We start from the raw sequence: 27,902 nt of genomic DNA, 5'->3' as shown, positions 1-27,902 counted from the left end.
TACACCTTGGAAGCAGTCACCTTACAGTTAGAAGCTTATAGTAACTAAACAAATATGGGATGAAAAATCAGTCTAATGATAATTTGTTATGGAGTGCATAAGACATGCTTTGATTTAAAAAATATTGAGCTAGACCAGCAGCCTCTTTCCCTGCTCCAGCTCTGGATCAAACACAAGTCTGATCACAAAAAATAGGCTCTAGATAGCCATCTCCATGGTCCAGAGTGCAGCAGTGAATCATCCAGACCAGCTAACTCTAAATGTCTGGCTGCAGTCAGTCAGTTGCTCTTCATAATCACACAGTTATTCACACTTAACTATGAATGAAAGAGCTGCTTCGCCACAGAAGTTTTCTTTCCAGAAGCAAAATTAATTTACAAGAGGCTAACACTAACAAAACTCCCACTCACAGATCCCTTAAAAGAAAACAAAAGGCATAACACAAGCCACCAAAAAATTACCAAAACCCAATTTTCACACTTGGGTTCCTCGGCACAATTCAGACACTTTGATTTGCATACACAATGATGTAATTCAGATCTTCACACTTTTTTTTTAAAGCATTCTCTTTAATATATTTGCCAGTCCTAATGGGTTTGATAAATGAAATAAAACCAATAGGCTGGATTTGCTAGGGCAAACTGCAGTCAAAGGTGACCTCCAGACAACTTTTAAGCTGTCTAATCTTCTGGAGGATCAATTTTAGTGTCAACTGTTTGACACATAATGCAGCAGTCAGTATCTGCATAAATGGCCTTATGAGCACCTTCTGGCAATGATGGCATTCTGGTATTCGAGGATACCTTGGATTTTTTTCACTCTTCAAGTCATAGCTCAGTGCCAGGGACTGAGAGAAGGATGATGCCTGAGCCAGTGACTTTTTGCAGGCAGAACACCTAAAAAATAAAATGTGCCGGACTGTGTATATCAAGATGTACCACTGTGTCACATGTGAGAGCTCTCTCTTACAAGTCTCAGGCTCAGAGTATTCTTCCCTATCTCCTCAGTATTTTAAAAACTGTTTGTACAAAGTATTATCCAGTGATCAAGTTTGAGGATTTTGACTGGGATGTCAAAACAGAAGATTAAAGACTCTGATCTACTATATCCAGGATACTGCTGTGACGTTTTGTTCACAACAAACTTTATTTCTTTGCAAGGTCTTCTGAAATAAAATTGGTCTTAGCATCCATACTTCAGTCATAATCCACTGCCAGGTAAGAAAAACTACAGGTAAGGAAGGCTGTGGTTAAATTTAGAAAACCAGTAAAGTTTTATTTAAGAAACAATGGAAGAAACAGCTGAGGATAGAATATAATAAAATCAGATATGAAGGATGAAACATGAGTTTCTAGATGATCTCTAAAGGTCGCTTCCAACCCTACCATTCTATGATTCTATGAGTTAACTTTCCATTTTGTTGAATTATCAAATAGCAAATTCTGCTCTTTAAGTGCTGACTGATAGCTCCATTATCGATCACATTTAAGAAAAAGATAAGCCTGCATTCTTAACTATGATTTGCAGGCTAAGATATTCCCAACATAGGTTGCCTGAGGTTAAGTGTCCTTATTCAGCCCCAATTCAAAATAAAGAACCCAAGCCCATCATCATAGTTTAAACCCAGACAGCAACTAAAATCCATGCAGCTGCTTGCTCACTCTCCACTTGTGAGATGGAGAAATAAAGACAGTTATTAAAGGAAAAGGTAAAGCAAAAGTCATACAAGCCAGCAAAGCAAATCAAAGAACTCATTCACCAAGTTCAGGCAGGCAGGTGCTCAGTCATCTCCAGGACAGCAGAGCTCCATCACAAGTAATGGTGACTTGGGGAGACAAATGCCATCACCCTCAACTTTCCTCCCACCCCTTTCCTTCTTCTTTCAGCTTTATGTCATTAGTATAGTGCCATATGGTATGGGATATCTCTTTGGTTAGTTAGGGTCAGCTCCCCTGGCCATGCTCCCTCCCAGAGCCTTGTGCACCCCCAGCTCACTTTCTGGAGGAGCACGGTGAGGAGCAGAAAAGGCCTTGATGCTGTGTAAGCACTGCTCGGCAGTAATGAAAACATCTCTGTATTACTAACACTATTTTCAGCACAAATTCAAAATACATACTCGCTCCTATGAAAAAAATTAACTTTCCCAGTCAAAACCAGAATGCCCGCATATGAGAATACAAGAAGCTCCATCAAGGGTCCAGAGTGGTTCTGAAGTGCAATAGCCCAAAAAACGAATCATGCCAACTCACATCAAGAGCCAAGTCACAGGCTCCAACAAAATGACAAACATTGTTTAAAGACATGTTTGCTGAAGGCCTTGTTGGTGAACGGGTCACTTGGCAAAATTGTGAACATAAAGCCTGCTGTGCAGCTGCCTAAAAGCTCAGTTCCCCTGCATGTCTGAGAAAAACTGGGATACAGGAAAAATCAGATTACAAAGAATGCCCAACAGGACTTCTCTAATGATGTTGCTCCATGGCCTTGATGCCAACAAAAGCTGCTGGGAACCAGCTCTGATATCTGTTACTGATGGTTAACTCTTGAGCCTATGGAGTGGAGCTTTTCTCTTCAATGATCTTTGCACTTTTCCTGTCCTCTTTGAAAATGCCATGTTGAGCTTTTTACCATTGTTCTTCCCTGCACCACTTTTATTCAGTACCTCTAATCCATGCTCTCTCACTTCCCTGACTTTTACCACTTAGGATATGCAGACAACAACGGTGATGATGCTGAAAACTTTCTGATGACAAGGAGATCAACATCCAAAAGGGGATGATTTTCTGGATAGAGAGATTTCTGGCTAGCATAAGAGTAAATTTTGTGGGTTAGAGAATCTTAATCTTCCCTTTAGTCACTTCAGAAATCTAATATTAGGGTACTATTTCCATTTCCAATGGACCTTGACATACAAGTTCAAGTTCAGATGCAGCTACATGGGCAAAAGAAGTGGATGAGAGTCAGCAGTACCGAAAAAACCCATTGCTTCTTGGTTTTGGTAGCTTCCAAACTAAGAAATACTCTAGCTTGCATATCCTCCAAGGTTTTTAGGCTGGAGTCAGACTGTATTGGTTTCCAAGATATAGAAGAATGATTAACTTCATTTGCATTTTTTCTTGCTATGTTTAAATCACTATCATGGAATATCTTTCTTATGAGGAAAGGCTGAAGGAGCTGGGGATGTTTATCCTAGGAAAGAAAAGACTAAGGAGGGACTTCAGTAACACAAGTATTTAAGAGGTGTATGTCAAGAGGATGAGGTGGCACTTTGTTGTCTCAAGTGACAAGACAAGGGGTAATAGACATAAGCTGGAACACAGGAAGTCCCCTTAAACATAAGGAAAAACTATTTTATTGTAAGGTTGAGGGAGCCCTGGCACAGGCTGCCCAGGGAGGGTGTGGAATCTTCTACAGAGGTTTCAAAACACCCTGGACACATTCCTCTGTGACTTGATCTAAATGAACCTATCAGGTGGTTAGCCTAGATGATGTCTAGAGGTCCCTTCCAACCCCTACTGTTCTATGATTCTATCTGAAGTTGAAATACTGGCAGTGAAATGAAACTAATACATATTTTATTTTCCCATAAGAAATCAAATTATACAGAGCAAAAAGAAAATCCAATGCAATGACATATAAATGAAAGGCCAACTGTAAATTACTTATTTGGGCTCATCACCTCTTTGAAATCCATCCTTCACAAGATTCTGCACCAAAGCTAAATGAAGATGCCAAGAAAAATGCCACTGATTTAAGGAACTGAGCCTTGGCTGCAAATCAGAAAGTATGTAGACATAAATGCAAATTCAAGCAACGTTATGATGATCCTTTCAAGCTGTGACTCAACAGCATAGTTTGATAACTCCCTGATGAGATTCCCTATTTCTTCTTTAAGACACCCTTGCTCATTAAAGAAAAAACATTGTGAAGTAGATACAAGCTACCTGTGTCTCAAAATTTCATTGCTCATGGAGAACTAAAAACGTATTTCACTTTACATTAGTGAACAAATGCAGCCTGACTGCAACCTCTAGGCTGTCACTAACAAGAGAAGAATCTTTTGAGGGTTGTTCAATGGCATCATTCTAAACAGTTGCTCAAGGGCCGAACCTTTATTTTGGCATTTATGAGATGGAAGAACTCTTCACTGCAGACACCACCCTTAACACGAATCCTGTGGCATATCCACCATTAAATAAACAAAAAATGGCTTGCTTGAAAGACAGTATTTTTATACCTATGTGTGCATCTGTATGTATACAAATGTGTATATATTACTGGACTGCGAAGCATCGTTCTGTGTATACTGCATCATCAGTTTGCCATAACGTTCCTTGGATAAGGTAAGGTATCTGGCCATCAGAGTTCTCAAAGATCTGCATAAAATTAGCCATGATATCTTCACAAATTTAGCAGAATACTTGAATATTTATATTGAAACTTGTGCATAAGTCTCCTGTTAGATATCTAACGTGAAACTGAGAGATTTCTAATCTCTTTTCAGTTTTTTGTGTTTTGGTTTTTTGTTGGGTTTTTTTTTTTTACTTCATTGCATTAGCATACGATTGGTTAGATGGATTTTTCTTGAACATTTATATTTGAGGCTTTGTATTCTCCCCCAGAAGCATTATTGTCAAGATAAGGATCTACTTAATAACATGAAGCGATTTTAAGTAAAAAATAAACTACCCCCCCCCCCCCCCCCCATTTTGAAATCTGATTTATTGTGATTCTAGTCCAGGCCAAGGAGAAGTTGTATGAAACCAAGAAGTAAAGATGAAAATTAATGACAAATTTTATATATCACTCTGTAGGTGGTGGGTATTTATGTAGAATGACAAGCAAGACAGAAATTATTAACTCCCTTGCTGTTGCAACTGAGCAAGTAGGGGCACAGAAAGCTGAGCTCTAGAAAGAGATCTTGTGAGAACCTTTGCACCTGGCACCTTGTGATAAGAAGCTGGTAACAGATGGAGCTCCTGCAAAGCAGCGGTCTGCTGAGATGGCAGCTGCTGCCAGGCAGGTGGCCCCTGGTCAGACAGTGATGGTGGGCCACCATACTTCATGCTGGGTTTGTCTTGCAACTGCCTGAGCACCTGGACAAGTATCAGTGTATTTACTCCTGAACAGATGTGCCATGTATCTCTAATAGCTGTTTTGAGTGAAAGATAAGGAAACTGATTTTAACATCAAAGCATTTTAATCAATAAAATGAAAGAGAAACACTCTTGGAAGGAACTATGAAGCATTTTTGATTTCAAGAAATTACTCATTTGATAATAATTTTCCTTGCTTCTACAATTTCATTTAGCACTGTGTCCTTGTTTTTCATTTATGTCAATTAACTGATCTTAATTTGACTGTGATTTATTGTGTATCTATTGCAAGTAATGTATAGCGGGAGTAGATTGAAAACTGCAGTCTATTTTTAAAAAAGAAACACAAGTTGACTTTAGTACTACAAACATACCCAGGTGGTCAAGTACCAAAGCCAGTTTGCAAAGAAGGTGCATTAAGCTGTGAACTCTCCTTGACAGTGACAAGCTGAGGCTTTTTATTCTGTACCACCTAGAAAAGCTTGTGACCAGTAGACAAACAGGCTTCCCTGTATTTCAGCAGTATCGCTTGTTCTAATAAAATGCAATGAGTAACACAATTAGGCCATAGTCCTTCCCAGAGGTTACAGGTACTGTCGGTTCTGCTTTTAAGGGACAACATCGGCAGCAATCACTTTGATAAAACTGGAGAACTGCATCTGCAAGTGATCAGAGACTGATGTTTCAGGGAGAGACTCAAGCAGGAGTACAAGGAGAAGCCATGTAATTAAGAGACTCAGTTTCTCCCATTGGGAAACACCTTTGTGAAGGGTCTATGGCACAAGTTTTATGAGGAATGGTTGAGGGAATTGGGGTTGTTAGCCTGGAGAAAAGGAGGCTGAGGGGAGACCTTATCCCTCTCTACAGCTACCTGAAAGGAGGCTGTAGGGAGCTGAGGGTCAATCTCTTCTCCCCAGTAACAGGTGACAGAATAAGAGGAAATGGCCTGAAGTTGTGCCAGGGGAAGTTTAGATTGGAGACTAGGAAAAATTTCTTCATTGAAAGGGTTGTTAAAGAATGAACAGCCTGTCCAGGGACAGGGTTGAGTCACCATCCCTGGAGATAGATGGTGATGTGTAGATGTGGTGCTTAGGGACACAGTTTAGTGGTGGATGAGGGAGTGCTAGTTTAATGGTTGGGCTCAATGATTTTAAGAGTCTTTTCCAACCTAAATGATTTTGTGACTCTATGATTCTATTATTCTAAGATTTATCCCATTTTAAGAATGATGAAGGCATTGAAGCACCTCTCCTATGATGAAAGGCTAAGAGAGCTGGGACTGTTCAGCTTACAGAAGAAAAAGCTCAGGGGGACCTTACTAATGTTTATAAGTATCTGATAGCAGGGTATAAAGAAGGTGGTGGAGCCAGACTTTTCTCAGGGGAAAACAGTGACAGGATGAGACAATTGGCAAAAAATGGAACACATGAAATTCTGCCTGAATACAAGAAAACAGTTTTTTACTGTGAGAGTTATGAAGCACTAGCACAGGTGCCCAGACAGGTTGTGGAGTCTTCCCCCATGGGGATTCAAAACCCATCTGGACATGGTCTTGGGCAACTGGCTCTGTATGATCTGCTCTGTGCAGGAGGTTGGACTAGACAATCTAGGTTGGACTAGACTAGACAATCTCCAGAAATCCCTGCCAACCTCAGCAGTACTGTGATCCTGTGGAAAGATGCAGAGAGAGGAGTGTGAAAAGAAGTTACAAACGAAAAAGATTTGCATCTCCAAGCCTATAAAAAAAATAGATGAAACTGCAGTGAATAGAATTATTATTTTTTTATATAATAAAGGACATGACAGAAGTTTTATCATATTCCCTACTGATTAAAACAGGAGATGAAACTTCCTGGGAATAGCTACTGTACCGTGACGGTATCAAAGACAGATCTTAATTAGAAGATAAGGAGAATTTATCTTCCCCTGAAACTGGGGAACAGTGCCTCTTTCAGACAGTTGATATTACTGTCTGGGAAGAAAAGAGAGATGTCTACATAATGTCACGACATGAGCAGAAAGCAAGAGAAAAACGGACAATGTAGCTGGCCAAAGGAAGAAGAAAAAATATAGAGCTTGTTCTGCAAAATAAAATATTAGTTCTGCATAACTTTCAGAAACTGCATGGAAGAGAGAATAACATGGACAGTTCTCTTACTCAACGTCTTCTGTTCTGCAAGGCAATTAAGACTGAGAGGTAGAGAATAACCTTTGCGTCATTCAACAAATATTCACCAACAAATTCCTTTGCTATTTAAATAAATTACCACAAAAGAAATTTAACGGGAATACCTAAGTGAAAGATGAAAGACTTCTTTTAGAGATTGCTTTAAATGAGGTCTAAAAATCCTCTCCGGTGCTCCTAATAAGCTCAATGAAGATCAACATGTTCATCAAAATTTGAGGTAAGAAGGAAAACATTGTGTGATCACCTTGATATAGCAGAAATTATCAATTCAGTAGGGCTATATGACAGTCACAAAGGTTTTGGGTTTTAATCAGGCATAATCCTTTTTATAATTCAAAAGTCATGGTGTTGATTCACTTCCATGGGCTCTCTGATCACCCTAAACTACTTCTTTCTGCTCATGATCTTACCAAGCCTTTCATTCAGACTGAAAGACTTTTTTGGACAAAGACCTGTGCTTGCATAGCTATGGCTTCTGAATGCCAACATAAGGCAAGTAAAATTTATCATATATCAGCACTAGAAATTTTTCCTCTTCTCGTCTCTACCACTATCCTTTGCTAGTCTTCCATTACATTTTCCCCTCTATTTAGCTCCTCGGCCCCATTCCCTTTCAGATCCTTGTCCTGACTTTCACCAATGATAGTATCCTAACCCTTAAACTTTCCTTCTGATGCTTTTTACAAACTGTTTTTTTCCTAAACGTTATCTCTGGTAGCCTCTGTAGATCTGCTGACTTCTATTTTCCTCTAATTGGTTCTTCATGATCTCTTCTTAAGTTTTCATATTACTGCAGACTTTTATCAGTCCCGTTGCCTTCTGTGAAAGTAGTGCTTTTCTCCCATTACTAAGATTTCCACCAGTTTCACCATTATGTCATAAACTTATCCCCTTACTTTATCATTCCTGATCCACTTTTCTCTCTCTGCCATCTTTGAATTTAGCTGACATCCCTTCTTTTAGATGTCTTGTTGTTCAACGTAACTCCTCATAACCAAAACTTAAGTCCTTTCCTTAGCAATATCACCAACTCACTATTTAACTGCTTCCTCTTTCTGTCCCTGGATGTCTCATGTGCATCACAATCCTGTTACCCACACATACTCCCCAGCTTCATTTATAGAAGGAGGGCTCATCTTTTGAGATACCTTCCCATATTTTTTTTCATGCCTGCTTTTGTATGTACATAGAATCTTACAGAACAAGTTTCTGGTAGGACTGTCAGATCTTCCAACTTAGGTGAAAGTCAACATTTCAGATTCTGAACTCTGAATCATGACATGGGTTGGATGTCCATCAAATGAGAAGGAGTTGTCACCATACAAGGTTGGAGCTTTAGTGCAGCATCCAGAAAAGGCAATGCCATTGCACTTTCCTTGTTCCAGATTGCCCATGTTCCACCAGAATCTAAAGCCAAGGAGCAGCAGCAGCATGGCTGCAAATATCCAACTGCAGGAAGTGACACCAGGGACATGCGAGCAAGTCTTGAGTTCAGAACTAATGGTGGCTTATTATCCAGTGGGAAAGGTTATCCCACTGGAAGCACCAGCTGTCTTTTTGGCCCTTCCTTCTGCTGTAGGAAGCAGACTATTTGATAACATATAATGCAAAACCTTACCATTCTTCTTCAAATACACAAATTGGAGAAGAGAAAGAAACAAAATGGAAGAAGGCAACAGATGGTGTTAGCTTAGGAAAAAGGAACAGAATGTTTTGAGATCCCTCCCTGAATTCATGTAAGTTATGTTACCTTCCTTAAGGTTTATCTCCTCTCTACCACATGGTTTACAAATCATGGGGTCAAGTAAGAAACAAGTTTTTGTTAAAATGACAGATTTTTTCCTTTGGTACACAAAATACCAGAGTTATTTCTGAATAATCTGCCAAAACTGAGGCAGATCTAAACTAATAATACTACAATGGAACATTCACCCCAATTAGCAGTTTCCAAGCCTTCTACCGAGCAAGTAGGATCCTGTTCCATAAACCAGAAAAATGCGTTACTCTGATCCAGGTACTGATCCATGCACCATTGCAGCAGCCACAGCAAATTTAAGGTATGCTATTCTGGAGGGAGTGATACTGCACTGGTTTGGCATGGAGAAACTTTACTGCTTATGGTGATGAGCAAGATGCACAAGCAAGAGATTGTAGAAGGGGATAGTCAAGGGAGGTGGAAAAAGAGCTATCTGGACTGATTTGTTGAAAGTTATAGGGCTAGCAGAGTGTGTCTGATAACACTGGAGTTCTGCCATTTTCAGTGCTCAATCCAATCAGAATGTGCAGTTCCAGACCAAGTTTTGCATGGAAGAGAAAGTCTACCTGTACCATCCATTGTAACTGTAAGGATTAACCCATACATGGTTGGATGATATGGAAAAGCAGCAGCATTTCACAGTATTTCTGGTCACATCCAGCAATATCTGCTCCTTAATTTCTCTCTGAATTACCAGAGATGTTAACAACAGTCTTTTCCACTCCCCACTTTGACTGATCTTTCTAATTAGGATCACTGAACAAATAGATCTGGCAGCAACAAGCCGTGGTTGTTCACTGCACATGGGGATGGAAAAAGCTCTGTTCTCCCAGGGAAACCATGAAAGCTACAATCAGTGACTCAGCATTATCCCAGAAACTGCTCTCCAGGGAATCTGAGACAACTCCTCCAAGCATTCCTGCCTATGTCTGCAAATGGAGGGAGCAGACCACAAAAAATACTCCTGAAATGATTCCCTGCCTCTGATAAAGATTCATCTCCCATCAACTTATAAGCAAACAGCACTGTCAAACTTTGTCTTGTGATCCACATCTGCAGATATATCCATGGTGAAGCCAATACTGAAATGTGGGATTTTGTGTAAAAGCTTCACTCTGTGCCATGCAGACACAGCGTCCCATCAAGCACAGGGTACTAACTTGATTCCCTTAGGGACTCGCTGCTGGAAAATAGAATATCTCTGATAAAAAGGCAAGGTCACCATGTGTCACACATTCCTCAATGCCCACATTAATTTTTGAGTTGATGCTGAGATAATTGAGTATCTGCTCATTATATGTTTCATATTAATGCAATAATGCATCTTCATGTAAAACTAATTTTACAAGATCTGAGGAAAACCAGCATGACATTACATTTCAATGCCATCTGTTCAGCTTCTCCATAGTACAGTCGAAGAACTCTGATTTATGCACAAATTATTTTTTATGTTGTACTCTTCATGATGGATTCAGAATTTGAAAAATTCCAGATAAGGAATTTTAAAAGCACAAACTAAAGCATTTTGCCCCCTCATATCTCATCATCCTTTCATGATTTACAATGTTTTTTTTCATTTAGCAGGAATCATCTTCCAGCATATTCACATGTACACACTATGAACAAGACAGTTTACAAGTGTGACACCTCAAAGTTTATATATCTGTAAATATGATAGAAACCACAGAAATTCACAGAGTTATATTAAAATACATAAAAAATAATAGTCAATTTCATTCAAAATACTGTTAAGTACTACCAAAAATCAGGAGTCTCCAGAGGACCTCACTAATTTCTGCCAGTCTACTTCTCTGCTTTCATGTTATTTCATCCCAAATACTATTTTTACCTATTTGTTTAGAGTATTTAGAAATTGCTAACCCGTTTTTCTCTATTCCTCTAGTTCCTGCCTTCTGGATGTGAAAATGAGAAATTCCAGAGGATGATTCTGAGTCAAGGAGTGAAGTAAAAGAAGAATTACTTTCAAAGAGCATGTGTGATCAGCAAGTAGAGAAGATCACATGGGGTAGAATGCAAAGTTTGTGGGGGAAAAGAATAATTATGCAGTAGAGATTAGAAATTATATACATACACATAAGGAAGGGATTTTATTCTGAATTTTCCTGTGCTTACAGAAATACATTTGCACTTCATCAGATATGACATCTAGAGCACTGTGTCCAGTTCTGGGCTTCCTAGCTCAAGACAGATATGGAACTTTGTTCTGGTTTAGCAAGGAGCAGCTTTTGGCTTAGTAACAGGGGGAGCGGGTTGCAGTGAAGACCCGGTAAAGAGTTTGCGGACCCTCCCCCGGCTCCTGGGTTCAGACCCACCTCCGGCCCGGCTGGGCCAATCTGGCGCCTCTGCGATCACTATTTAGGGGACGGGAATTTGAAATGCGAGTCAGGAGGTGTATGGGTGATACAAGATGGAGACGACCACGCGGACCCTTCAGCCAGAGGAGGAAGGAAGGAGGAGCAGTAGACCGGAGACCCTTCTGCAAGCCGTGGCGAGAATGCAAGCTGTGCCCCTGAAACCTGTGGAGATCCGTGGCAGGACTGAGAGCCACCAGCAGCTCCATGTGAGTGAGCCCGGACGGGCGAGGGACTGTGTGGGGAGACGGCCATGGCCCAGGCCGTGTTGGAGAGCCTGCACGTCGCAGAGCAGCCCCACACGAGAGGCAGAGAGGAGCTGCAGCCTTTGGAATGGGTGCGCGTCAGAGCAGCCTGTGCAGGTCTGCCATGCGTGTGAGTTACCCCACGGACTTGCAGGGAGGACTGGTGTGGAGTTCACCCGTCCTGAGGAGGGACAGACGGCAGAAGCTATTGGGAGCAGACTGACTGAGACCTCCACTGCCTGCCCCCCCGAACCGTTCGGGGGGGGCAAGGTAAAAACCTCGGGATCAGGGCTCTGAGCCCGGGAAGAGGGGAGGTGTGGCGGGAAGGTGTTCTTAAAAAGGCTGGTTGGACTTTCCATTGATGTATTACTCTGTGTTGTTTCGGGTTTTTTTTTGGGGGGTATGTTTTAGTTGATGTTGCATTAAATTATTTTCTGTTTTCTTCCCCAAACCGAGTAGCCTGGTCTGTTTTGTCCTGGACCTTAAGCGGCAATTAAGCCCTCCTTGCCCTCGAGCAATTCTCAGCCTCTTCGGTACTTGAGGCTAATCGTGGTCTTTGTTCCCTGATGGGCCTAAACCACGACAAACTTCTGGAGAGAGTCCACAGGAGGGCTACTAATATGATTAGAGGACTGCAATGCCTCTCTTAGGATGGCTGTTTAGCCTGGAGAAGACTGAGGGAGGGGATTATCAATCCTTATAAATACCTAAAGGGTGGGTATAGAGAGGATGGGGCCAGTCTTTTTTCTATAGTGCCCAGTGATAGGACAAGGGGTGACAGGCACAAGCTGGAACACAGGAAGTACAACTTGAATGTGAAACTTCTTTCCTGTGAGAGTGCCCAGGTACAGGCTGCCCAGAGAGGTTGTGGAACCTACTTCTCTAGAGTTTTTCAAACCTACCTGGACATGTTCCTGTTCAGTCTGATTGAGGGGAATCTGCTTTAGCAGAGGGTTAGACTAGATGATCTTTAGAGGTCCCTTCCAACCTCTACTATTCTATGATTCTGTGTAATGTCAAATGCAAATGTTGCTCAAAGACTTGGAATAAGTTTTTGCTGCATTTTTATTTGTCATATAGCTCAGGGGTTTCCCAAACTGGAGAATGCAAACCACAACTGTAAATGAAATGTCTCTAGATTGCAAATGACTCATTATGTAGCTTTAAGGCCTATGGCAACCTGAAACAATCTGCGGAAATGTTAAGAATAATGTTTCTTGCACTCTTCATCTGCCGTGAAATTAACAGTTACTGGAATTAACAGTTTCACTTCTAGAACTAAAAGCTCTCAACATTTTCACAAGGAAATAACCTTTGAAGCGTTGGGTTTCTGCCTTAGGGAAGTATTTCTGCTTTGTTTGGAAAAGAACAGCATCAAAAAGGTACCTTCTTCCTTGAGGGGACCTGAATGACTTTTGAGCACTCTGCTAGAGTTTTTTTCTTTTCAAGGCTGCAGCAACCTAACTTACAGACTTGCCTCCTTCTGTTAATTTGAAACACGTTGAATAGCTTAAATTGAAAAAAAAAAAAAAAGTAAATCCCCATGCAAACACACCACATTTGGAAATTTGTTGTTTGATGATGAAAACTACTGCTCACAGTCTTCAGCGATGAAAGCTGTAGAAACTGCTAAAAAAAGTATTCATTGGAAGGAATGAAAAATTTTGCACTTGATAGACTTACAAAAAGCAACCTCTGTGCTGGTTCCCTTTTATATCACTTACAAACTTTCCTGAACAGTAAAATAGCCTACTCCTTGTTGAAAACATAAAAATCCTCAAACTCTGTTGCTAGACATACTCAAGATTTTTTCAGCTTGATGTCTCAAAATGTTAAGAGGAAAAACACATGCCTTCTCCAATATCTATTTGTCTCTATGTTATCCATAGTCCTTCAGCTCACAGGGCTGACTTGGCTTTTGTGTTCTGCCACAAGTAACTTTGGAAAACATAATTTCCAAATGAAACAGCATTTTCTCAGTTCTTAAGTAACGTGGTGCCCCTCAGGCTTCAATTCTAGGGCCAATCCTATTCAAAATGTTTATCAACAATCTGGATTCAGGAGTTGAATGCATCATTAGCAAGTTTGCTGATGCCACTAAACTGAGAGGTGTTGTTGAATCTCTTAAGGGATCTAGACAGATTGGAGCACTGAGCAATGATTAATGGGATGAAATTTCACAAGTTGAAATGCTGAAATCTGCACCTAGGACAGTGTAATGCTGGGTACAAGTATAAATTAGGAGAGGAGTGGCTGGATAGCAGCCCTACAGTAAGGGATCTGCGGGTGCTGGTTGACAGCAGGCTCAATGTGAATCAGCAGCATGCCCAGGCAGCCAAAGAAGGCAAAAATACATCAACCACAGTATAATCAGCTTGTCCAAAAAGTTGATTATTCTACTATGTTCAACGTTGGTGTGGCGTCACCTTGAGTGCTGTTTGCAGTTCCAGTCCTCACAATTTAAGAAGGACGTCAAGGTCATTGAATGTGTCCAGTGAAGGGCAACAAAGTCGGTGAAAGGGCTGGAAGGAATGTCCTGCTAAGGACTTTGGGTTTGTCTAGTTTGGTAAAACGTGAGAGGCAACTTCCTTGCTCTCTATAGCTTCCTGTTGAGAAGAGATGGATAGGGAGGTGCTGATTTCTTCTCCCAGGGATCCAGTGAAAGGACACATGGGAATGGTCCAAAGCTGTACCAGGGGAAGTTCAGACTGGATACAGAAAGCATTTCTCTACTGAGAAGGTGGCCTAACATTGGAGCAGGCTTCTTAGAGAGGTGGCCGTCTATCAAACCTGCCCGTGTTGGACAATGCCCATAATCACAGAATCATAGCATGGTAGGGGTTGGAAGGGACCTTTAGAGATCATCTAGTCCAACTCCCCTGCAGAAGCAGGGTCACCTAGATCGGATCACATAGGAACACATCCAGGTGGGTTTTGAAGACCTCCAAGGAAGAAGACTCCACAACTCCTCTGGGTCCTTTAACTTGGTCGGCCTTGAACTGGTCAGACAGTTGAATTGTGATGATTATAGATGATACGTCCCTTCCAACTGCAATATTCTATTCTATTCTATTCTATTCTATTCTATTCTATTCTATTCTATTCTATTCTATTCTATTCTATTCTATCCTATCCTACTCTACTCTGTTCTGGAGCTGACACCAGAAGATGGCAGATGCAGCAAAGCACAGCCCACTATACCTTACCACTACCTTTTGTCTTATAAAATGAGTTTAATGCCCCAATAAAGGCAAGGGTGAGTATGATGGGCTCACACTCAGTTTTATTTTTTATTACTAATGTTCAAGTATAAACTGTGGAAAGTGAGGGAAGAAAAAGAGTTAATGAAAATAAAATGCTGTTCTTCTTTCATAAATGACATTTGCTAAGTTAACATGCTTTTTCAAAAATAAATTCTCAACAAACAGTAATGCAGAAAGAAAAAGAACTACATTACTATTACTACGCCCATCAAAATCAGTCAGATCTGAGTTCATTGATGCACATTTTTTGTTTGTTTGTTTTAGACATGAGAAAAATATCCAACAGTTAAAGCAGAAGTTGGTATTTTGTTCCTCATGGATTGAGTGTGACTGAAGTCCTTTGCTTCACCCAGCTAAATGGATTTCAGATTAGATTCTGGAATAAAATATAGAAACTTACCTTGCATTTCAACATGTTGGCCACTCTTTCTTGCATTGATTGTCCCGCCTTTGGCCTAACAAGTATATAAACTGCTTTCACCTCAGGGCTGGAGCGCAGAAGCTTTTCCACCAGTACTTTGCCCATAAAACCTGTAGCTCCCGTGATAAGTACAGTCTTTCCATTGTAATAAGCTGAAACTGAAGACATGGTGTTTGCTTGCTCTGTCCTTAACTTCCTGCAGGACGTACCTGAGAAAATGCAGAAATAAAGCTTTAAATACTTTTGAGTCAAGACACAGATCACCTATTTGGGAACTACAGTCAACTATGGCAGCTCACATTAGGTAAGTCAATGGCAATTTTAAATACTTTTTTAAAGCCCCTATTAGGAAAAAATCCCATCAAATTAAAAAAGCTCATGTAAAATATAACTAAGTATCTTGAAAAAAAAGTCTACTAAATTTGAAACAAAAAGAAACAAGAAGAGTAGAATGCTGTCAATCAATCAAATACTCAAGAGGCAGGACAATGATTTTTAGGTACCCCAGAAAAACTTCTCTTTCTCCTGCAGAAGCTTCAGAGACACTGTCAGCCATTTCAAGTTTCTCAACATGCATGCTAACAACTTCAAGTTAACAAAATGCAAATACACAAAACCCCAAAATACAATATTTGCTGCCTTTTTGCAGTCTACCAAGATTGCTTGTTCTCACCAACCCTTTCACACTTCCAAAACCTAGTAAACCATTCAGGGACAGTGAAGTGGTCTAACTTAGAGCAAAAATGGTAAGCCTTTGTACAGAAACATCTTATAGAATGAGTCCTTGGCTTAGACCAACACAAATGAACACCAACAAAGAGTTTAAAGTACAGTAAGAGCCTTGGCTACACGTGATGATAGGTGGAATTCCCTTCACTGCATGGGACTGTAAGAGAAATATAGCTTGTCCTGCAGCCCATGCCTTCCTTAAGAGGTAATGAGGTATCTTACCCTAGAAAATTGACCATCAGCGATGTTAATCATGAGAGACACCACATTTCATACAAGATGTACCACGGTTACTGCAACACTCAGAAATGTGCTTAGCTGGACTGTGATCTCCAAAGCATTACTACTCACAACAGTGAGAAGTGATCCACAGTCTGTGTCAACGTGTTGTCATCATCTGAGTCCACAGCTTATACATCCGTCCAGACCTGACTTTTCACTCGTACTAATCTGCCAGTTTTCACAGTGATTGTACTGCTACATGGAAACACTGAATCACTTCTAACAGGCTATAGCCTAGATACATAAATGAGAAACTCAAGCCCAACAACATGTTCTTCTTTCCCAGTGCTGCCTGGGACTGGAGTAAATAGCATCAAAGAGATGAAAATCCCCAAATTTCTTTATCTGTAACACAGCATCGGGTGTGCTACACAATTGAGAAAGTGGGTCAAGCAAAATAACTTGTGAAGGACACTATTTTACAAATTAATACCTGCAGGTATTCTGGTTCAGTGAATTGGGGTATTAGCCTACTTTCAATTATGGCCTAGATCACAATTGAAAATACTCTAACAGGCTTGTCTAGGCCTATTAAAAATCTGCTCTTATCAGAGAGCTGGCCACTTGGGAAGTTAAGTCAACAGGTTAAACTATTAGATAATTAACTTATTTGTAATAAAATGTCACAGCTCAATCCAGGTTTGGAAAAACTGGAAGACAGGAACTTGCAGAACCTGGAAGTGTGAGAAAGGGGGAGCAAATCCAAAAGAAGGTAGTAGTTTAGTAAGATGAAAACAGGGGTGAAAAAAGACTTTTGTACAACATATGCCCTGTAAGGCAGAAAAATTAATCAGAGAAGTCTTTAGTCGCTAGAGGCCATATAAATAACACTGAACATAAGGAAACAAAAAGATGAAACAAAAGACTACTTCCAGTCACTTGGATACCTGCTTTGAACTTATATTGAGAAGACTGTATCTACCTAACCTTACCTAATATGCTAGAAAAACAATAGATTTATTAAGTACTCTCCACAACGCATTTGGAAATTATCACAAAGCTTAACATGAATTACTCTTCTTTACACTAGTAGTACAGAATATTTCCAACCTGTATCATTAATATTGGTGCTTTGCATTATAGTTGTAGACTACTGCAAAAATAGCTGATAAGATTTGAAAATCTGGACATCAACTTATTATGTTGTTTCATTTGAGTTCTCTGAGTTGTCCAAATGGGGCTTAATTGGTTTTGTCCAGACATTTGATGCCTACTAGAATAGATTAATAAAATAAAATAAATTAAATCCCAGTACTTTAAAGTGCCCCTAAAATTAGCCGTGCAGTCAGATTGCACTAAGTATTTCTGGCAAGGACTGAATACATACAACTGAGAGTTATGATGGCAATGGAAACACTATACACACTCACAAAAACTGAAAATTCTAAGGCAATCTGCTGTTCCTCTTGGTTACTGGCTTAACTCTATAGGGTTAAAAGAAAATGTAAGAAGAACCACTTCCTTTCTATTTTCCATAATAAAGCAGTCCAAGTGAGGCAGCATATAGTTTGCAGGGCCAGTTTCAGAGTTGGATCAGGTTGCTCAGGGCCTTACCCATAATAAAAAGTCATGAGAAGTGAGATGATTTTTGCTTATGATGGGATCAGATTTCCGTCTCCTTGCAGTTCATTTTTTTTCTCCTTTCCTAAATTAGCTTTATAAGAAAATACAATAATTTTGCACTAATCTGATACCATGTGAATTATCAGCAAAGAAAATGTTTATTTGTTTAATATGCACTAACAATTTGATGTTTTGAGATCATGAAACAAAAGTCACAGTGCTGTAATCTGCTATGTTAAGATAGATCCCCGTATCTCCACTGTTCAAACAAATTTGAAGAGGCTTTTACTTTGTTTCAAATTCAAAAGCAGATTCCAGTTTATATTCAGGATTGCTAACATATTTTCCTTTCAACTTAGTCTTTACTTTTTTTTCCTTTTTCACAATCATCTTTGTTTTTTCACATTTTTAAGAGTGTGATTTTATAAGAGAATTTATTCTTCTTGGTTTTACTTGATTTTGCTTGTCCCTTGTAAAGAAAGTACGTAAGAAGTTATGGAGAATTTAAGGAAAGAGAAGGTTTCTAAGGTCAAAGAATGTGATCCAAGTAATGCCTGCTTACCTGACCCTTTGGATATCTACTTCAAAATTCACAGAACTATGCATGTCTTTTTTGACATTTTACACTCGCTTAAATTAATAGAAATTGTTTCCTGGGGAAGACTTTAATTTTAAGGAAACACTGGGCGTTAACTATTTCCCAGTCAATTAAGCTGCAAGGGATTAAGTGTCTGGGAAGAGAAAACTATTTGAAAACTGAACCATAGTCAGTGGTTGCAGTGAGGTGACCCTTAATGAGGTGAAGAAGGGTAAAGGCTAATTCAAAGCTTGAAGTAACTGTCCCTTCCAAAACTATCAGGAGTTGAGAAAGCCTCTGAATTGTGGAGAAAAGCCTACACAAGAGCTTCTTGAAGCCCAATTCAAGAGGGTACTTGCATGCAGCTCTAATGGTTTAGGTACTAATCAAAGCAGGGAAGTAATCACTGATGCTATTTGAATTACTAAACATAGCATCTTTGCAGCAGTATACATCTCACTGCTGCTGACTCATCTCCAACTGTAGTGTGAAAAAAACATCTTTTGGACAGCCAGCCAAGAATCACACTGAGAATCTCTGCAGACACAAGTACACAAGCTGCTTTAAGGGTAAAGCTCTGTTACTGATGCCTATTAACAGTCTGCTCTGGATCAGACACAAAGGACAATCTACAGTGCTGCATTACAAACAAAGCCATGATTTTGTGCCAGGGCAAAGGACATGCAAAAGAAAAGGTGGAATCCTACAAACCTTTTTCATCCTGACAAAGAAAACCCTAACATCCTCAATGGAAGAGTAAAGGACAGCTTTCCTCCACCAAGAGCAGATATAATTGACTTGACATTTAACAAAACAATTAATACATAGTCATCATCTTCCATATACCTCAATGATGCCAAATCTGCATCCAGATTACAGTGGTGTAATGACGACAGATTGAATGGTATCAAACTCATAGGAATGGGAAGGTATACCTGTAAATATAAATCTAGATTCACAAATGGCCTCTCTGAAATCTCTTTCTACTTAGTCTGGTTTTGGTGAGTTTTCTCATGTTTAGTGTATTTTAACAGCTTTATCTAGGGATGTAATATCTGTAAACAACAGCATCAGACTTCAGATCAGTCTTTTAGACATCATTTAAACGTAATGAAACAGCTTGAAGCAAAATTCCAATTAATGACTCCTGTTTTGAAACAAAGCTACAGACAGCAAGAGCCCTCTAAGACAAAATATATTTTGGCCACTTTCTGAATATAAATTTTTCACCTTGGGTACAAATATCCAATCACACATAAGACAGCTTTCTTTAATCAGGATTCTGGAGGAGTCACAATTAACCTAGGACATGCAGAGAAAGAAAAATTCCTCTTCTTTAGAGAACAGGTATAGCTGAGGTCAGAAGAAGCAATATAAAGTGGTCACAGCCTATTCAATCTCACAAATTTGCTTCTGCAGTCTATTAATTATTTTATTAATTGAAAAAGGACTGAATTGTGGGGATGCCTGAACAATATATATAATTATTTTCTTTTTTAATTTTTGCCCCAGGGTATGTGACAGAGACTCCACAAACTACACACAATACATAAAAGCAATTCTTCCTAATAGATGGTCTTTGCCTGACAGCATTTGTGTACAATTTCTTATTAGTTAATCATAGGCAAGTAAATACTTGCACGACTATGACTGTAGCAGGAACAACCTGATCTTTTCACTTTGGTGGCCAGTAGAGGTGGCTTCTTAACAACAAGCGGTTTTCCTCCAATGCTAAAATGTATCAGCAAATCGAAGCAAATCAGTATAATCCAAGAAGTGCATGTACATGGATGAAGAAGCAGGAATAGCATTAAAAGTTCAACACCTGCACACCATCTCCTGTGGAGCAAAGTCCAGTCTGAAATAAAGCAACTTTCCAAGCTTCTAATTCCTGTGGTAACAGTATTCTCCATTCCATGCTTAAAGAACAAAAATTTTAAAGGCAAAGAAAAACACAATAAGCATCTACATGTTTCACTTATGTGCTAACACTAGAAACATGGGATGGAACAGAGTCCATCAATTCACAGCGATATCTCAGGCATATGCAGGTATATTAGTTGTGCGTGCTTTGTCATTTGAGATACTTTATGTCAAGGTTTTGTTGAGCACCAGACTTTGCTTCAGATATTTCAGATTATTTTTAGCTCCAGGACATCTGGAAGTAATAGACCATGCTGTGGCCTTAGAGTTCACAGAGCAGAATCCCACACCATGCATGCTAGCAATGGCTGAACTAGTGACTTGCTTTTCATCACAGTGACTTGACTCCTGGCTGCTCAGTAACACCGGAAGGAATCTTATGTCACTCAGATCCATTGATTTGATTTACTGGGCAAAACTCACAATTAGGATAGTTCCACTGCAATGACCAACATTTCAGCTGAGACTAATATGATTTACCTTAGATTTGAGTTTTTATGTTCAAAACACATTCTGCATATTCAGTAATATATAACAGTGACTCAGAACAGAAAAAGACTGTAGATCAACGCTGCATTAAATTTTTGTCAACAGCGCTGCTAACACAAAAAAGCAGAGAGTACCAACAATGATGCACTGAAGTTACATAACAAGTTTTCAAAGGTCTTTAAGCACATCAAGATTTGTGTAGTACATGATGTCTGGGAAGAGGTAGGAGAGATTTTACTGATGTCAGAAAATGAAGCAAAAAGGACATCAAAATGGCCAATCTAGTGACAAATTAAAAGATCCTTACATTTTGCTAAACTTACATGCTTATTTAATGGCACTAATGACCTAACAATAATAAACTGGCAAAGATCAACCCTCTGTCATTTAGCTACAGAATTAAAAGGAAGATCATAATCCATCCTTTCTACAGCCACTATAGATACTAATACAGCTCAAAGAAATAAAATCCTGTGATTCAAAGACAGGCACATTCACAGCCAGACTGAACTCTTGATGATAATCCTCTTTAGAAAAGAGATTTTGCTCCAAGCAACTTAAACCAAATATAAATGTTGTTGCTAGAAGCCTGAAGGTTAAATCACTTTTCTCTAGCTAATATATTTTAAAGCATTTTTGTTTGTCAACAGTACTGATTCAATAACATAACAGCATACCCAAGTAGCAACAAGCAAGGAGAAGCTCTCGTTGCTCCCAGAAATCCTTCATGATTTGAAAAATGAAACCAGTTCTGCAATCCATTTCAATTTATAGCAGTTAAATCTAAAGAGACAGTGCAGTGTGACAGATAATTAAGAGCTAGAGACAACAAGCAGTGTGTGCAGATGGATCCTGCAAACTGCTGAAAGTTATGTGACATGAGGACAGAAGCTCTTGATTCTTTGGGAACCCCTGGGAGCTGTGGCTTCAGGGCTACAGATCTGTCCACAGAACAAGACCCAGATAAAGGGCAAAATCTTGAATTTCAAGATTTGGTCACTGCTGAAGCATTATCTGTAGTCTGACTCTTCTAAGTAGTCCAAACTCTTTGACCACCATAAAGAGACAGAGAAGAACAAGTGAAACACAAGGGCCACTGATGTAACACAACCTGGGAGAAGCCTCTTGATTTTTCAGTGAAAGCTGTTAGTTTCTCTGTCTCACTATGCTCCCTCTAAAATTGATGGAAACAAATCTATAAGGATTTTAAAGCTAGGATGGGGCAACTGTGCTAAGCACATACCTACGTGTGTGATACTGGATTTTAAAGAACAGATATTTCTCAGTAGCTAAAATATGGACCTATTCTGTCTTATCTCTGTTTAATCAGTCTACTGGTAAGAACAGCATCTTCCAGAGACATCAAAGGAGCAGCTTCTGCACGCTCCTTTTTGTATCAACACAGGCCAGCTTTTGCACCCACTCACCCTTTCATTTTAGCAGTGCTCACTTAGAGCTAGTTGTTGCAAAGACAATGAGCAGGTTACAGGATCAAAGCTTAGGTACTAAGCATAGATCAGGACTAGAAGAGAGCTTTTGCTCTGCCTCAGCATAATTAATGCAGACATCTTACACCAGAGCATTCAGAAGACAATCCTTCCTCTTCTCCTTCCACCAATTCATGCTTCACCATTATCACTTTGCTCTTTATTCTTCAGCTGTGACTGAGATCTGTACAACCTGCAGTTCACTCACAAACCCCTAAATCAAAACCTTTGCCATACCCATTGCACACCAATCACACTGCATCTTAGCACTGAAAAAGGGAGGTCTCTTGGTGATTAAGTCAAAAGTCTGTAAATCTCTGTGATACCAGCACAGTTCTTTTCCTTTCGAGATCTCAGCTGATAACTATGTAATAGTATCCAGCACATCTTGGCACAGTATTCAAAGATTTTATAGGCTTTTCTATCACTTGTTCTTGCCCCTTACCAAAAACAGTGGCACTATAATTTACAGCATTTGTGGGAAGAGTTGGACTTGGAGACACCAAGCTGGACGGGAGTGTTGATTTGCTTGAGGGTAGGCAGGCTCTACCCAAGGATCTGGACTGGCTGGATTGATGGCCCAAGGCAAATTGCACAAGGTTCAGCATGGTCAACTGTTGGGTCCTGCACTTGGGCAACAACAACCCAGGCAACGCACAGGCCTGGGGCAGAGTGGCTGGAAAGCTGTCTGGAGGAAAAAGACCTGGAGGCGTTAATTGACAGCCAGCTGAACATGAGCCAGCAGTGTGCCCAGGTGGTCAAGAAGGCCAAATCCTGGCTTTTATCAGAAATACTGTGGCCAGCAGGACCAGGGAGGTCATTGTCCCCTTGTAGTTGGCACTGGTGAGGCCACACCTTGACTACTTGTTCCGTTGTGGGCCCCTCACTACAAGAAGGACATGGAGGTATTGGAGTCTGTCCTGAGATGGGCAATGAAGCTGGTGAAGGGTCTTGAGAACAAGTCCTGTGAGGAGCAGGTGAGAGAGCTGGGGTTGTTTAGTCTGGAGAAAAGGAGGCTGAGACAGGAGGTTGTAGCAAGGTGAGGGTCAAGTTCTTCTCCCAAGTAACAAGTGATAGGACAAGAGAAAATGGCCTCAAGCTGCACCAGGAAAAGTTTGGATTGGATATATACAGAAAAATTTCTTCACTAAAAGGTTTGTCAAGCACTGGAATGAGCTGCCCACGGAAGTGACTGAGTCACCATCCCTGGAGGTATTTAAAAGATGTGCAGATGTGTCACTTAGGAAAATGGTTTAGTAGTGGGCTTGGCTTTGATTAGCTGATCTAGTGTTAGATCAATTGTTGGACTCAACGATCTTACCTTGTCTTTTCCAGCATAAATGATTGTATGACTCTGTGATTCTATGATTGATAGAATACCTGCATACAGTTTGAGGGGGGAACAGGAAGCTGAAGTATTTTGGTGATTTTTCAGGCCCTACTTTGGGAACAGTTGAACTAGCACAGCTGCTATGAAGGACAGCAGTAGGACAACTGCTACCTCCCTGCCATTTTCCACATTCCACCACTCATGGGAAACCAACCTTTAGCAGCCTCAAAATAGACTAGGTAACTAAACTGAAAGTATTTAAAAACTGTCTGAATTTCTGTAACAAATGAGGAAAAAAAAAGTGATTCATAGTAGCAATACAAATCTTCATGTGATTACAGCAACCACATTCTTCAAAAATGCAGTGTCACAACATAAAGAAGAACGGTCTTCACTCAAGATTTTGAGTCAGCAGCAATATTATTCCAAGTAGAGCACTACCTAGTAAGTGAATCTATGTTGTGTAATGATAGAGAGATTACCTTCCTGAGTACTGTTCAATATATTCATTAATAATCTTGATGATAGAACAGAGGGCATTGTCAGCAAGTTTGCTGATGATACTAAACTGGGGGGAGTTGCTGACATACCAGAAGGCTGTGCTGCCATTCAACCAGACCTGGACAGGGGAGAAATCTCCTCTGGGTGGGGAGAAATCTAATGAAATTCAACAAGGGCAAGTGTAGAGTCTTGCATCTGGGAAAGAAGAACCCCATGTACCAGCACAGGTTAGGGAATGAACTCTTAGAGAGTAGTGTAGTGCAAATAGACCTGAGGGTGCTGGTGGACAGCAGGATGAGCATGAGCCAGCAATGTGCCCTCATGGCCAAGAAGGCCAATGGCATCCTGAGGTGTATTAGAAGGGGTATGGGCAGTAGGTTGAGAGAGGTTCTCCTCCCCCTCTACTCTGCCCTTGTGAGACCACATCTGGAATATTGTGTCCAGTTCTGGGCCCCTCAGTTCAAGAAGCTTTTAAAAGCTGTAGGTATTCAATCGTACACATTTACTATCTCTTTTCTGATGGCTTCAGAGTTGCCTATTCAGCCTGTCTGGATTTCCCCAAGCGTACCAGGCTCTTACTGAAGACTTTTCTTTAGTAATATGTGTGCATGTACTAGCAAATGTACATGCACACACGAACAGAAAACCACTTACAGACTGAAGACAACAACAATCTGTTAACTACTTTTTTCCTTGAGTCAAAAACATTTCTGGGTCATCAAGACCACAACTCTCTTTTACATGGTAGTGGCTATGGAATATCTCTTACCTTCAACTTTTACAAGCTGTAACAAAAAAAGTATTCCTTTTCCTCCATCTCTCCTTTTAATATCTAAATTTGCTAATATCTTCCTCTCTAAGACAGAGGAAACTACTACCTGAGAAACTCTTGACATATTGACAGTAAAACCTCTTGATGAGCTCAGATAATAGAGTAGTATAGTGTGTGCTGCTTAACAGAAAAATGTAGTGACTATACTAAGAAGTCCAGCAGTCTTGTGACAGCAAGCTAAAATGACATTTCACACTTTAGATCTCAGATCTAACAGAGTGGAAAAAATTACCTGCTGTGCTCAGACTCAGGTTTAAGGTTAATTAAATAACTGTAATTATTTTTCTTTCCAATAGAAAGCTACAGTCAGCACTCTTTGAATTTCAATATTCAGTTTTTACTACGAAGTGTAGCCTGGAACCCTATTCTTGCCTTGGTTGGGGCTAAAGGACAAAAATGCTTGGAATATTTCCCACCAAGAGAAGATGAACAGATGGATGTGAGAGTCTATACTATCAATTTCATAGCAAAACATACATAAATACAGACACATTCTTTCAAAACAAAAGACTTAAGACACCAAGTCTTTTTATATTGAAACCTAAGAGAAAGCATTATCAATGGAAATACCAGTTTTGCCTTCTGCGTCATCATTACATCAAGACTCAGATACACTAAATAGAAACAAACAAAAAGAACTTATGTTTTCTACTTCTCTCACATTTCTCTAGTGGTCACACTTTGAGCATTTAATGGCACCTGGCAGTCCATCAGACAACAGCAGCACACTCATTTTTTCTGTCTAGCTACTGAAACATGACAGAAGATATTCTGGCTTCTGCTATACAAAACTCCTGTCAAATGAAGTTCTTAGCAGACAGAGAAGGATCAAGCCCTTCAGGAATAGAGAAGAAGTGCAGCCAAAGCATATTTTGTTCCAGGAAGTCCACAGGGAATTTTTACACTGCTTAGTGCATGCTGCTAGCTCGCTCATTCTGCACCAAGCTAAAAAATGCATTGGTGACTATCTCTCCAATAGTTCCCTGCATCCCTTGTGAAAGACAATTCTGCCACTACCTGAATCAGAGCCACAATACCTTGACATATTTGCTGCCAGAGTCCTTGGCAGCAAACAACGACCTAATATATCAACCTCACACAGGCAGCATTAAGCGTATATACTGCGGCAGCTACAGCAGAGGAGCTACAGCTGTTCCACGTTTTGGCAGGTTGCTGCCCTGTTGTGACTTTTGACGTGCAAATGTGATCGACTGACAAACATCTCATTCTCCCTTTGGAAATGCGCAGAAACCATAGTGAGGGGAATCTAGCAGGCCACTTCCTCCTACAATGACTCATGCATAGAGCAGTGGGAGGGAGCAATAGAGATACTAATATGGGGCTTGCTTACTCGTGAAGAGAGAGTGTGATGGATGCACTCAAGCCCCTTAACCAAACTTGCAGTAGTTTGGTACAGGCTGCAAAGGAAGTGAGCTGTTGCTGGGCCAAAAACTCCTCTAGAAAACCCACAAAGGGGCAGTGACACGGTGAGCACTGAAACATACAAGGCTAGAACATTAATGATGCAACTAATGCATGAATAGTGGGTGGCTTTTCCACGACTCATTTATCAAAGAACAAAGAAAGTTGTGGGTACAAGGAGCCTCATGCATACCTTTACCATTGTATGCAATTTGACTACAAGCCATGCATTTTATCTTATAAATACCACAGTCTAAGTGAGCCTTCTTTGAGCTCTTCCAGCTAGGCAGCATGGGTGCTTGGTGGTGATCTCCCCTTGAGATGGGATGCATCTCAAGGTCACTTCTTGAGGCAGAGAGATCTTTTACCAATGACAGATCATTGGATGATCTCAATTTGAGCTGTCCCTGAACTGCAGCTGGATTGCATGACAAAGAACCCTCCCCTTGAGCAGGGTCCTTGCCCAAGGCAGAGAGATCCCTTACAAATCCTCAGTAAGTGACTGGTAATATGCTGAATTATTATAACAAACTTTGCATATGTAATACTTCAGACATAAACTGTTGGGCAAGTCTGAGACTAAAATTGGACCTAGCTTAAGCTCCATCAGAAGTTTAGAAAGCGAGGGGGTCCACTCTGAACCTCGTGACTCAGTGGGTATCCTTTATCCTTTTGTGTCTCTGGTCTCAGTGTGAGTCATTCTAGCTCAATTCTAACTTAATTTTCCTTTGTATGTTTCTTACTTGTAATAAGTAATAGAATGAACCTTGCCATCAAACTTTGTTAAATTGCAGTTTTACAAATTCATATTAAAACCAATTTTGCTAATAGCTGTGATGAGGAAAGGCAACATTGAAAAACATTTAGACTTTGTGTGTGTATATATGTGTATATATATATATATTTTTTTTTTTTTTACTAGAAAAAATGTAAAGAATACTGGTTCTTAAGTCAGAAGTCAGTGAGACAGAAGGCACTCCAGAGAGATTCAGTGCTGTTTCTGCCTCCCATTACATCTCACCTTTGTGGGTGGACTTTTTCCCTGCTTTGCCTGACTGTCCCTGTGGACACTCCTAGTCTCTTTAATCCTTGATCTATTGCTTCTAGCAAGACAATAGAAGCATGGAATTTCAATGCACAACTGATTCCTGCTGCTCCTCCCAGGGCTGTGGAATAGCTTGGGATGAAAGCTTCAGAAGCTACATGCATACAGTGAAACTGCTAGTTTTGTCACCATCCCTTCTGACAGCAAATGTCATCCTAAGGGGTTGGAAGTTTTCTTCCCATAGGACTGAAAATGAGTGAGAAGTCCTCCTCTTCTAGAAACTTGAGCTGAAGGGAATACAGTAGAAGCCTAGCTAAACTATAAGCTTCACTATCCGTATAAAAACAAGTGGTATGTATTAATAGGTATCTCTAAAGTAGCCAC

General features: G+C 40.2%; 1 protein-coding gene across 5 annotated transcripts in view; it reads right to left on the bottom strand.

The window, feature by feature from the left end:
• FAR2 (fatty acyl-CoA reductase 2) overlaps positions 1–27,902 on the bottom strand; it is a 158,121-nt gene that overhangs the window by 78,833 nt on the left and 51,386 nt on the right. For all 5 annotated transcript variants that reach the window (XM_062007327.1, XM_062007335.1, XM_062007308.1 and 2 more), the window contains exon 2: positions 15,318–15,547. In XM_062007327.1, the coding sequence (XP_061863311.1) occupies positions 15,318–15,506 (189 nt within the window). In that variant the 5' untranslated portion in view covers positions 15,507–15,547. The remainder of the gene's footprint in view (positions 1–15,317; positions 15,548–27,902) is intronic.

The sequence above is a fragment of the Colius striatus genome, chromosome 1 (genome assembly GCF_028858725.1).
Source record: "Colius striatus isolate bColStr4 chromosome 1, bColStr4.1.hap1, whole genome shotgun sequence".
Taxonomy (NCBI): Eukaryota; Metazoa; Chordata; class Aves; order Coliiformes; family Coliidae; genus Colius; species Colius striatus.
Note: the sequence above shows the minus strand (reverse complement) of the source record. Positions and strands in the feature narration are given on the sequence as shown.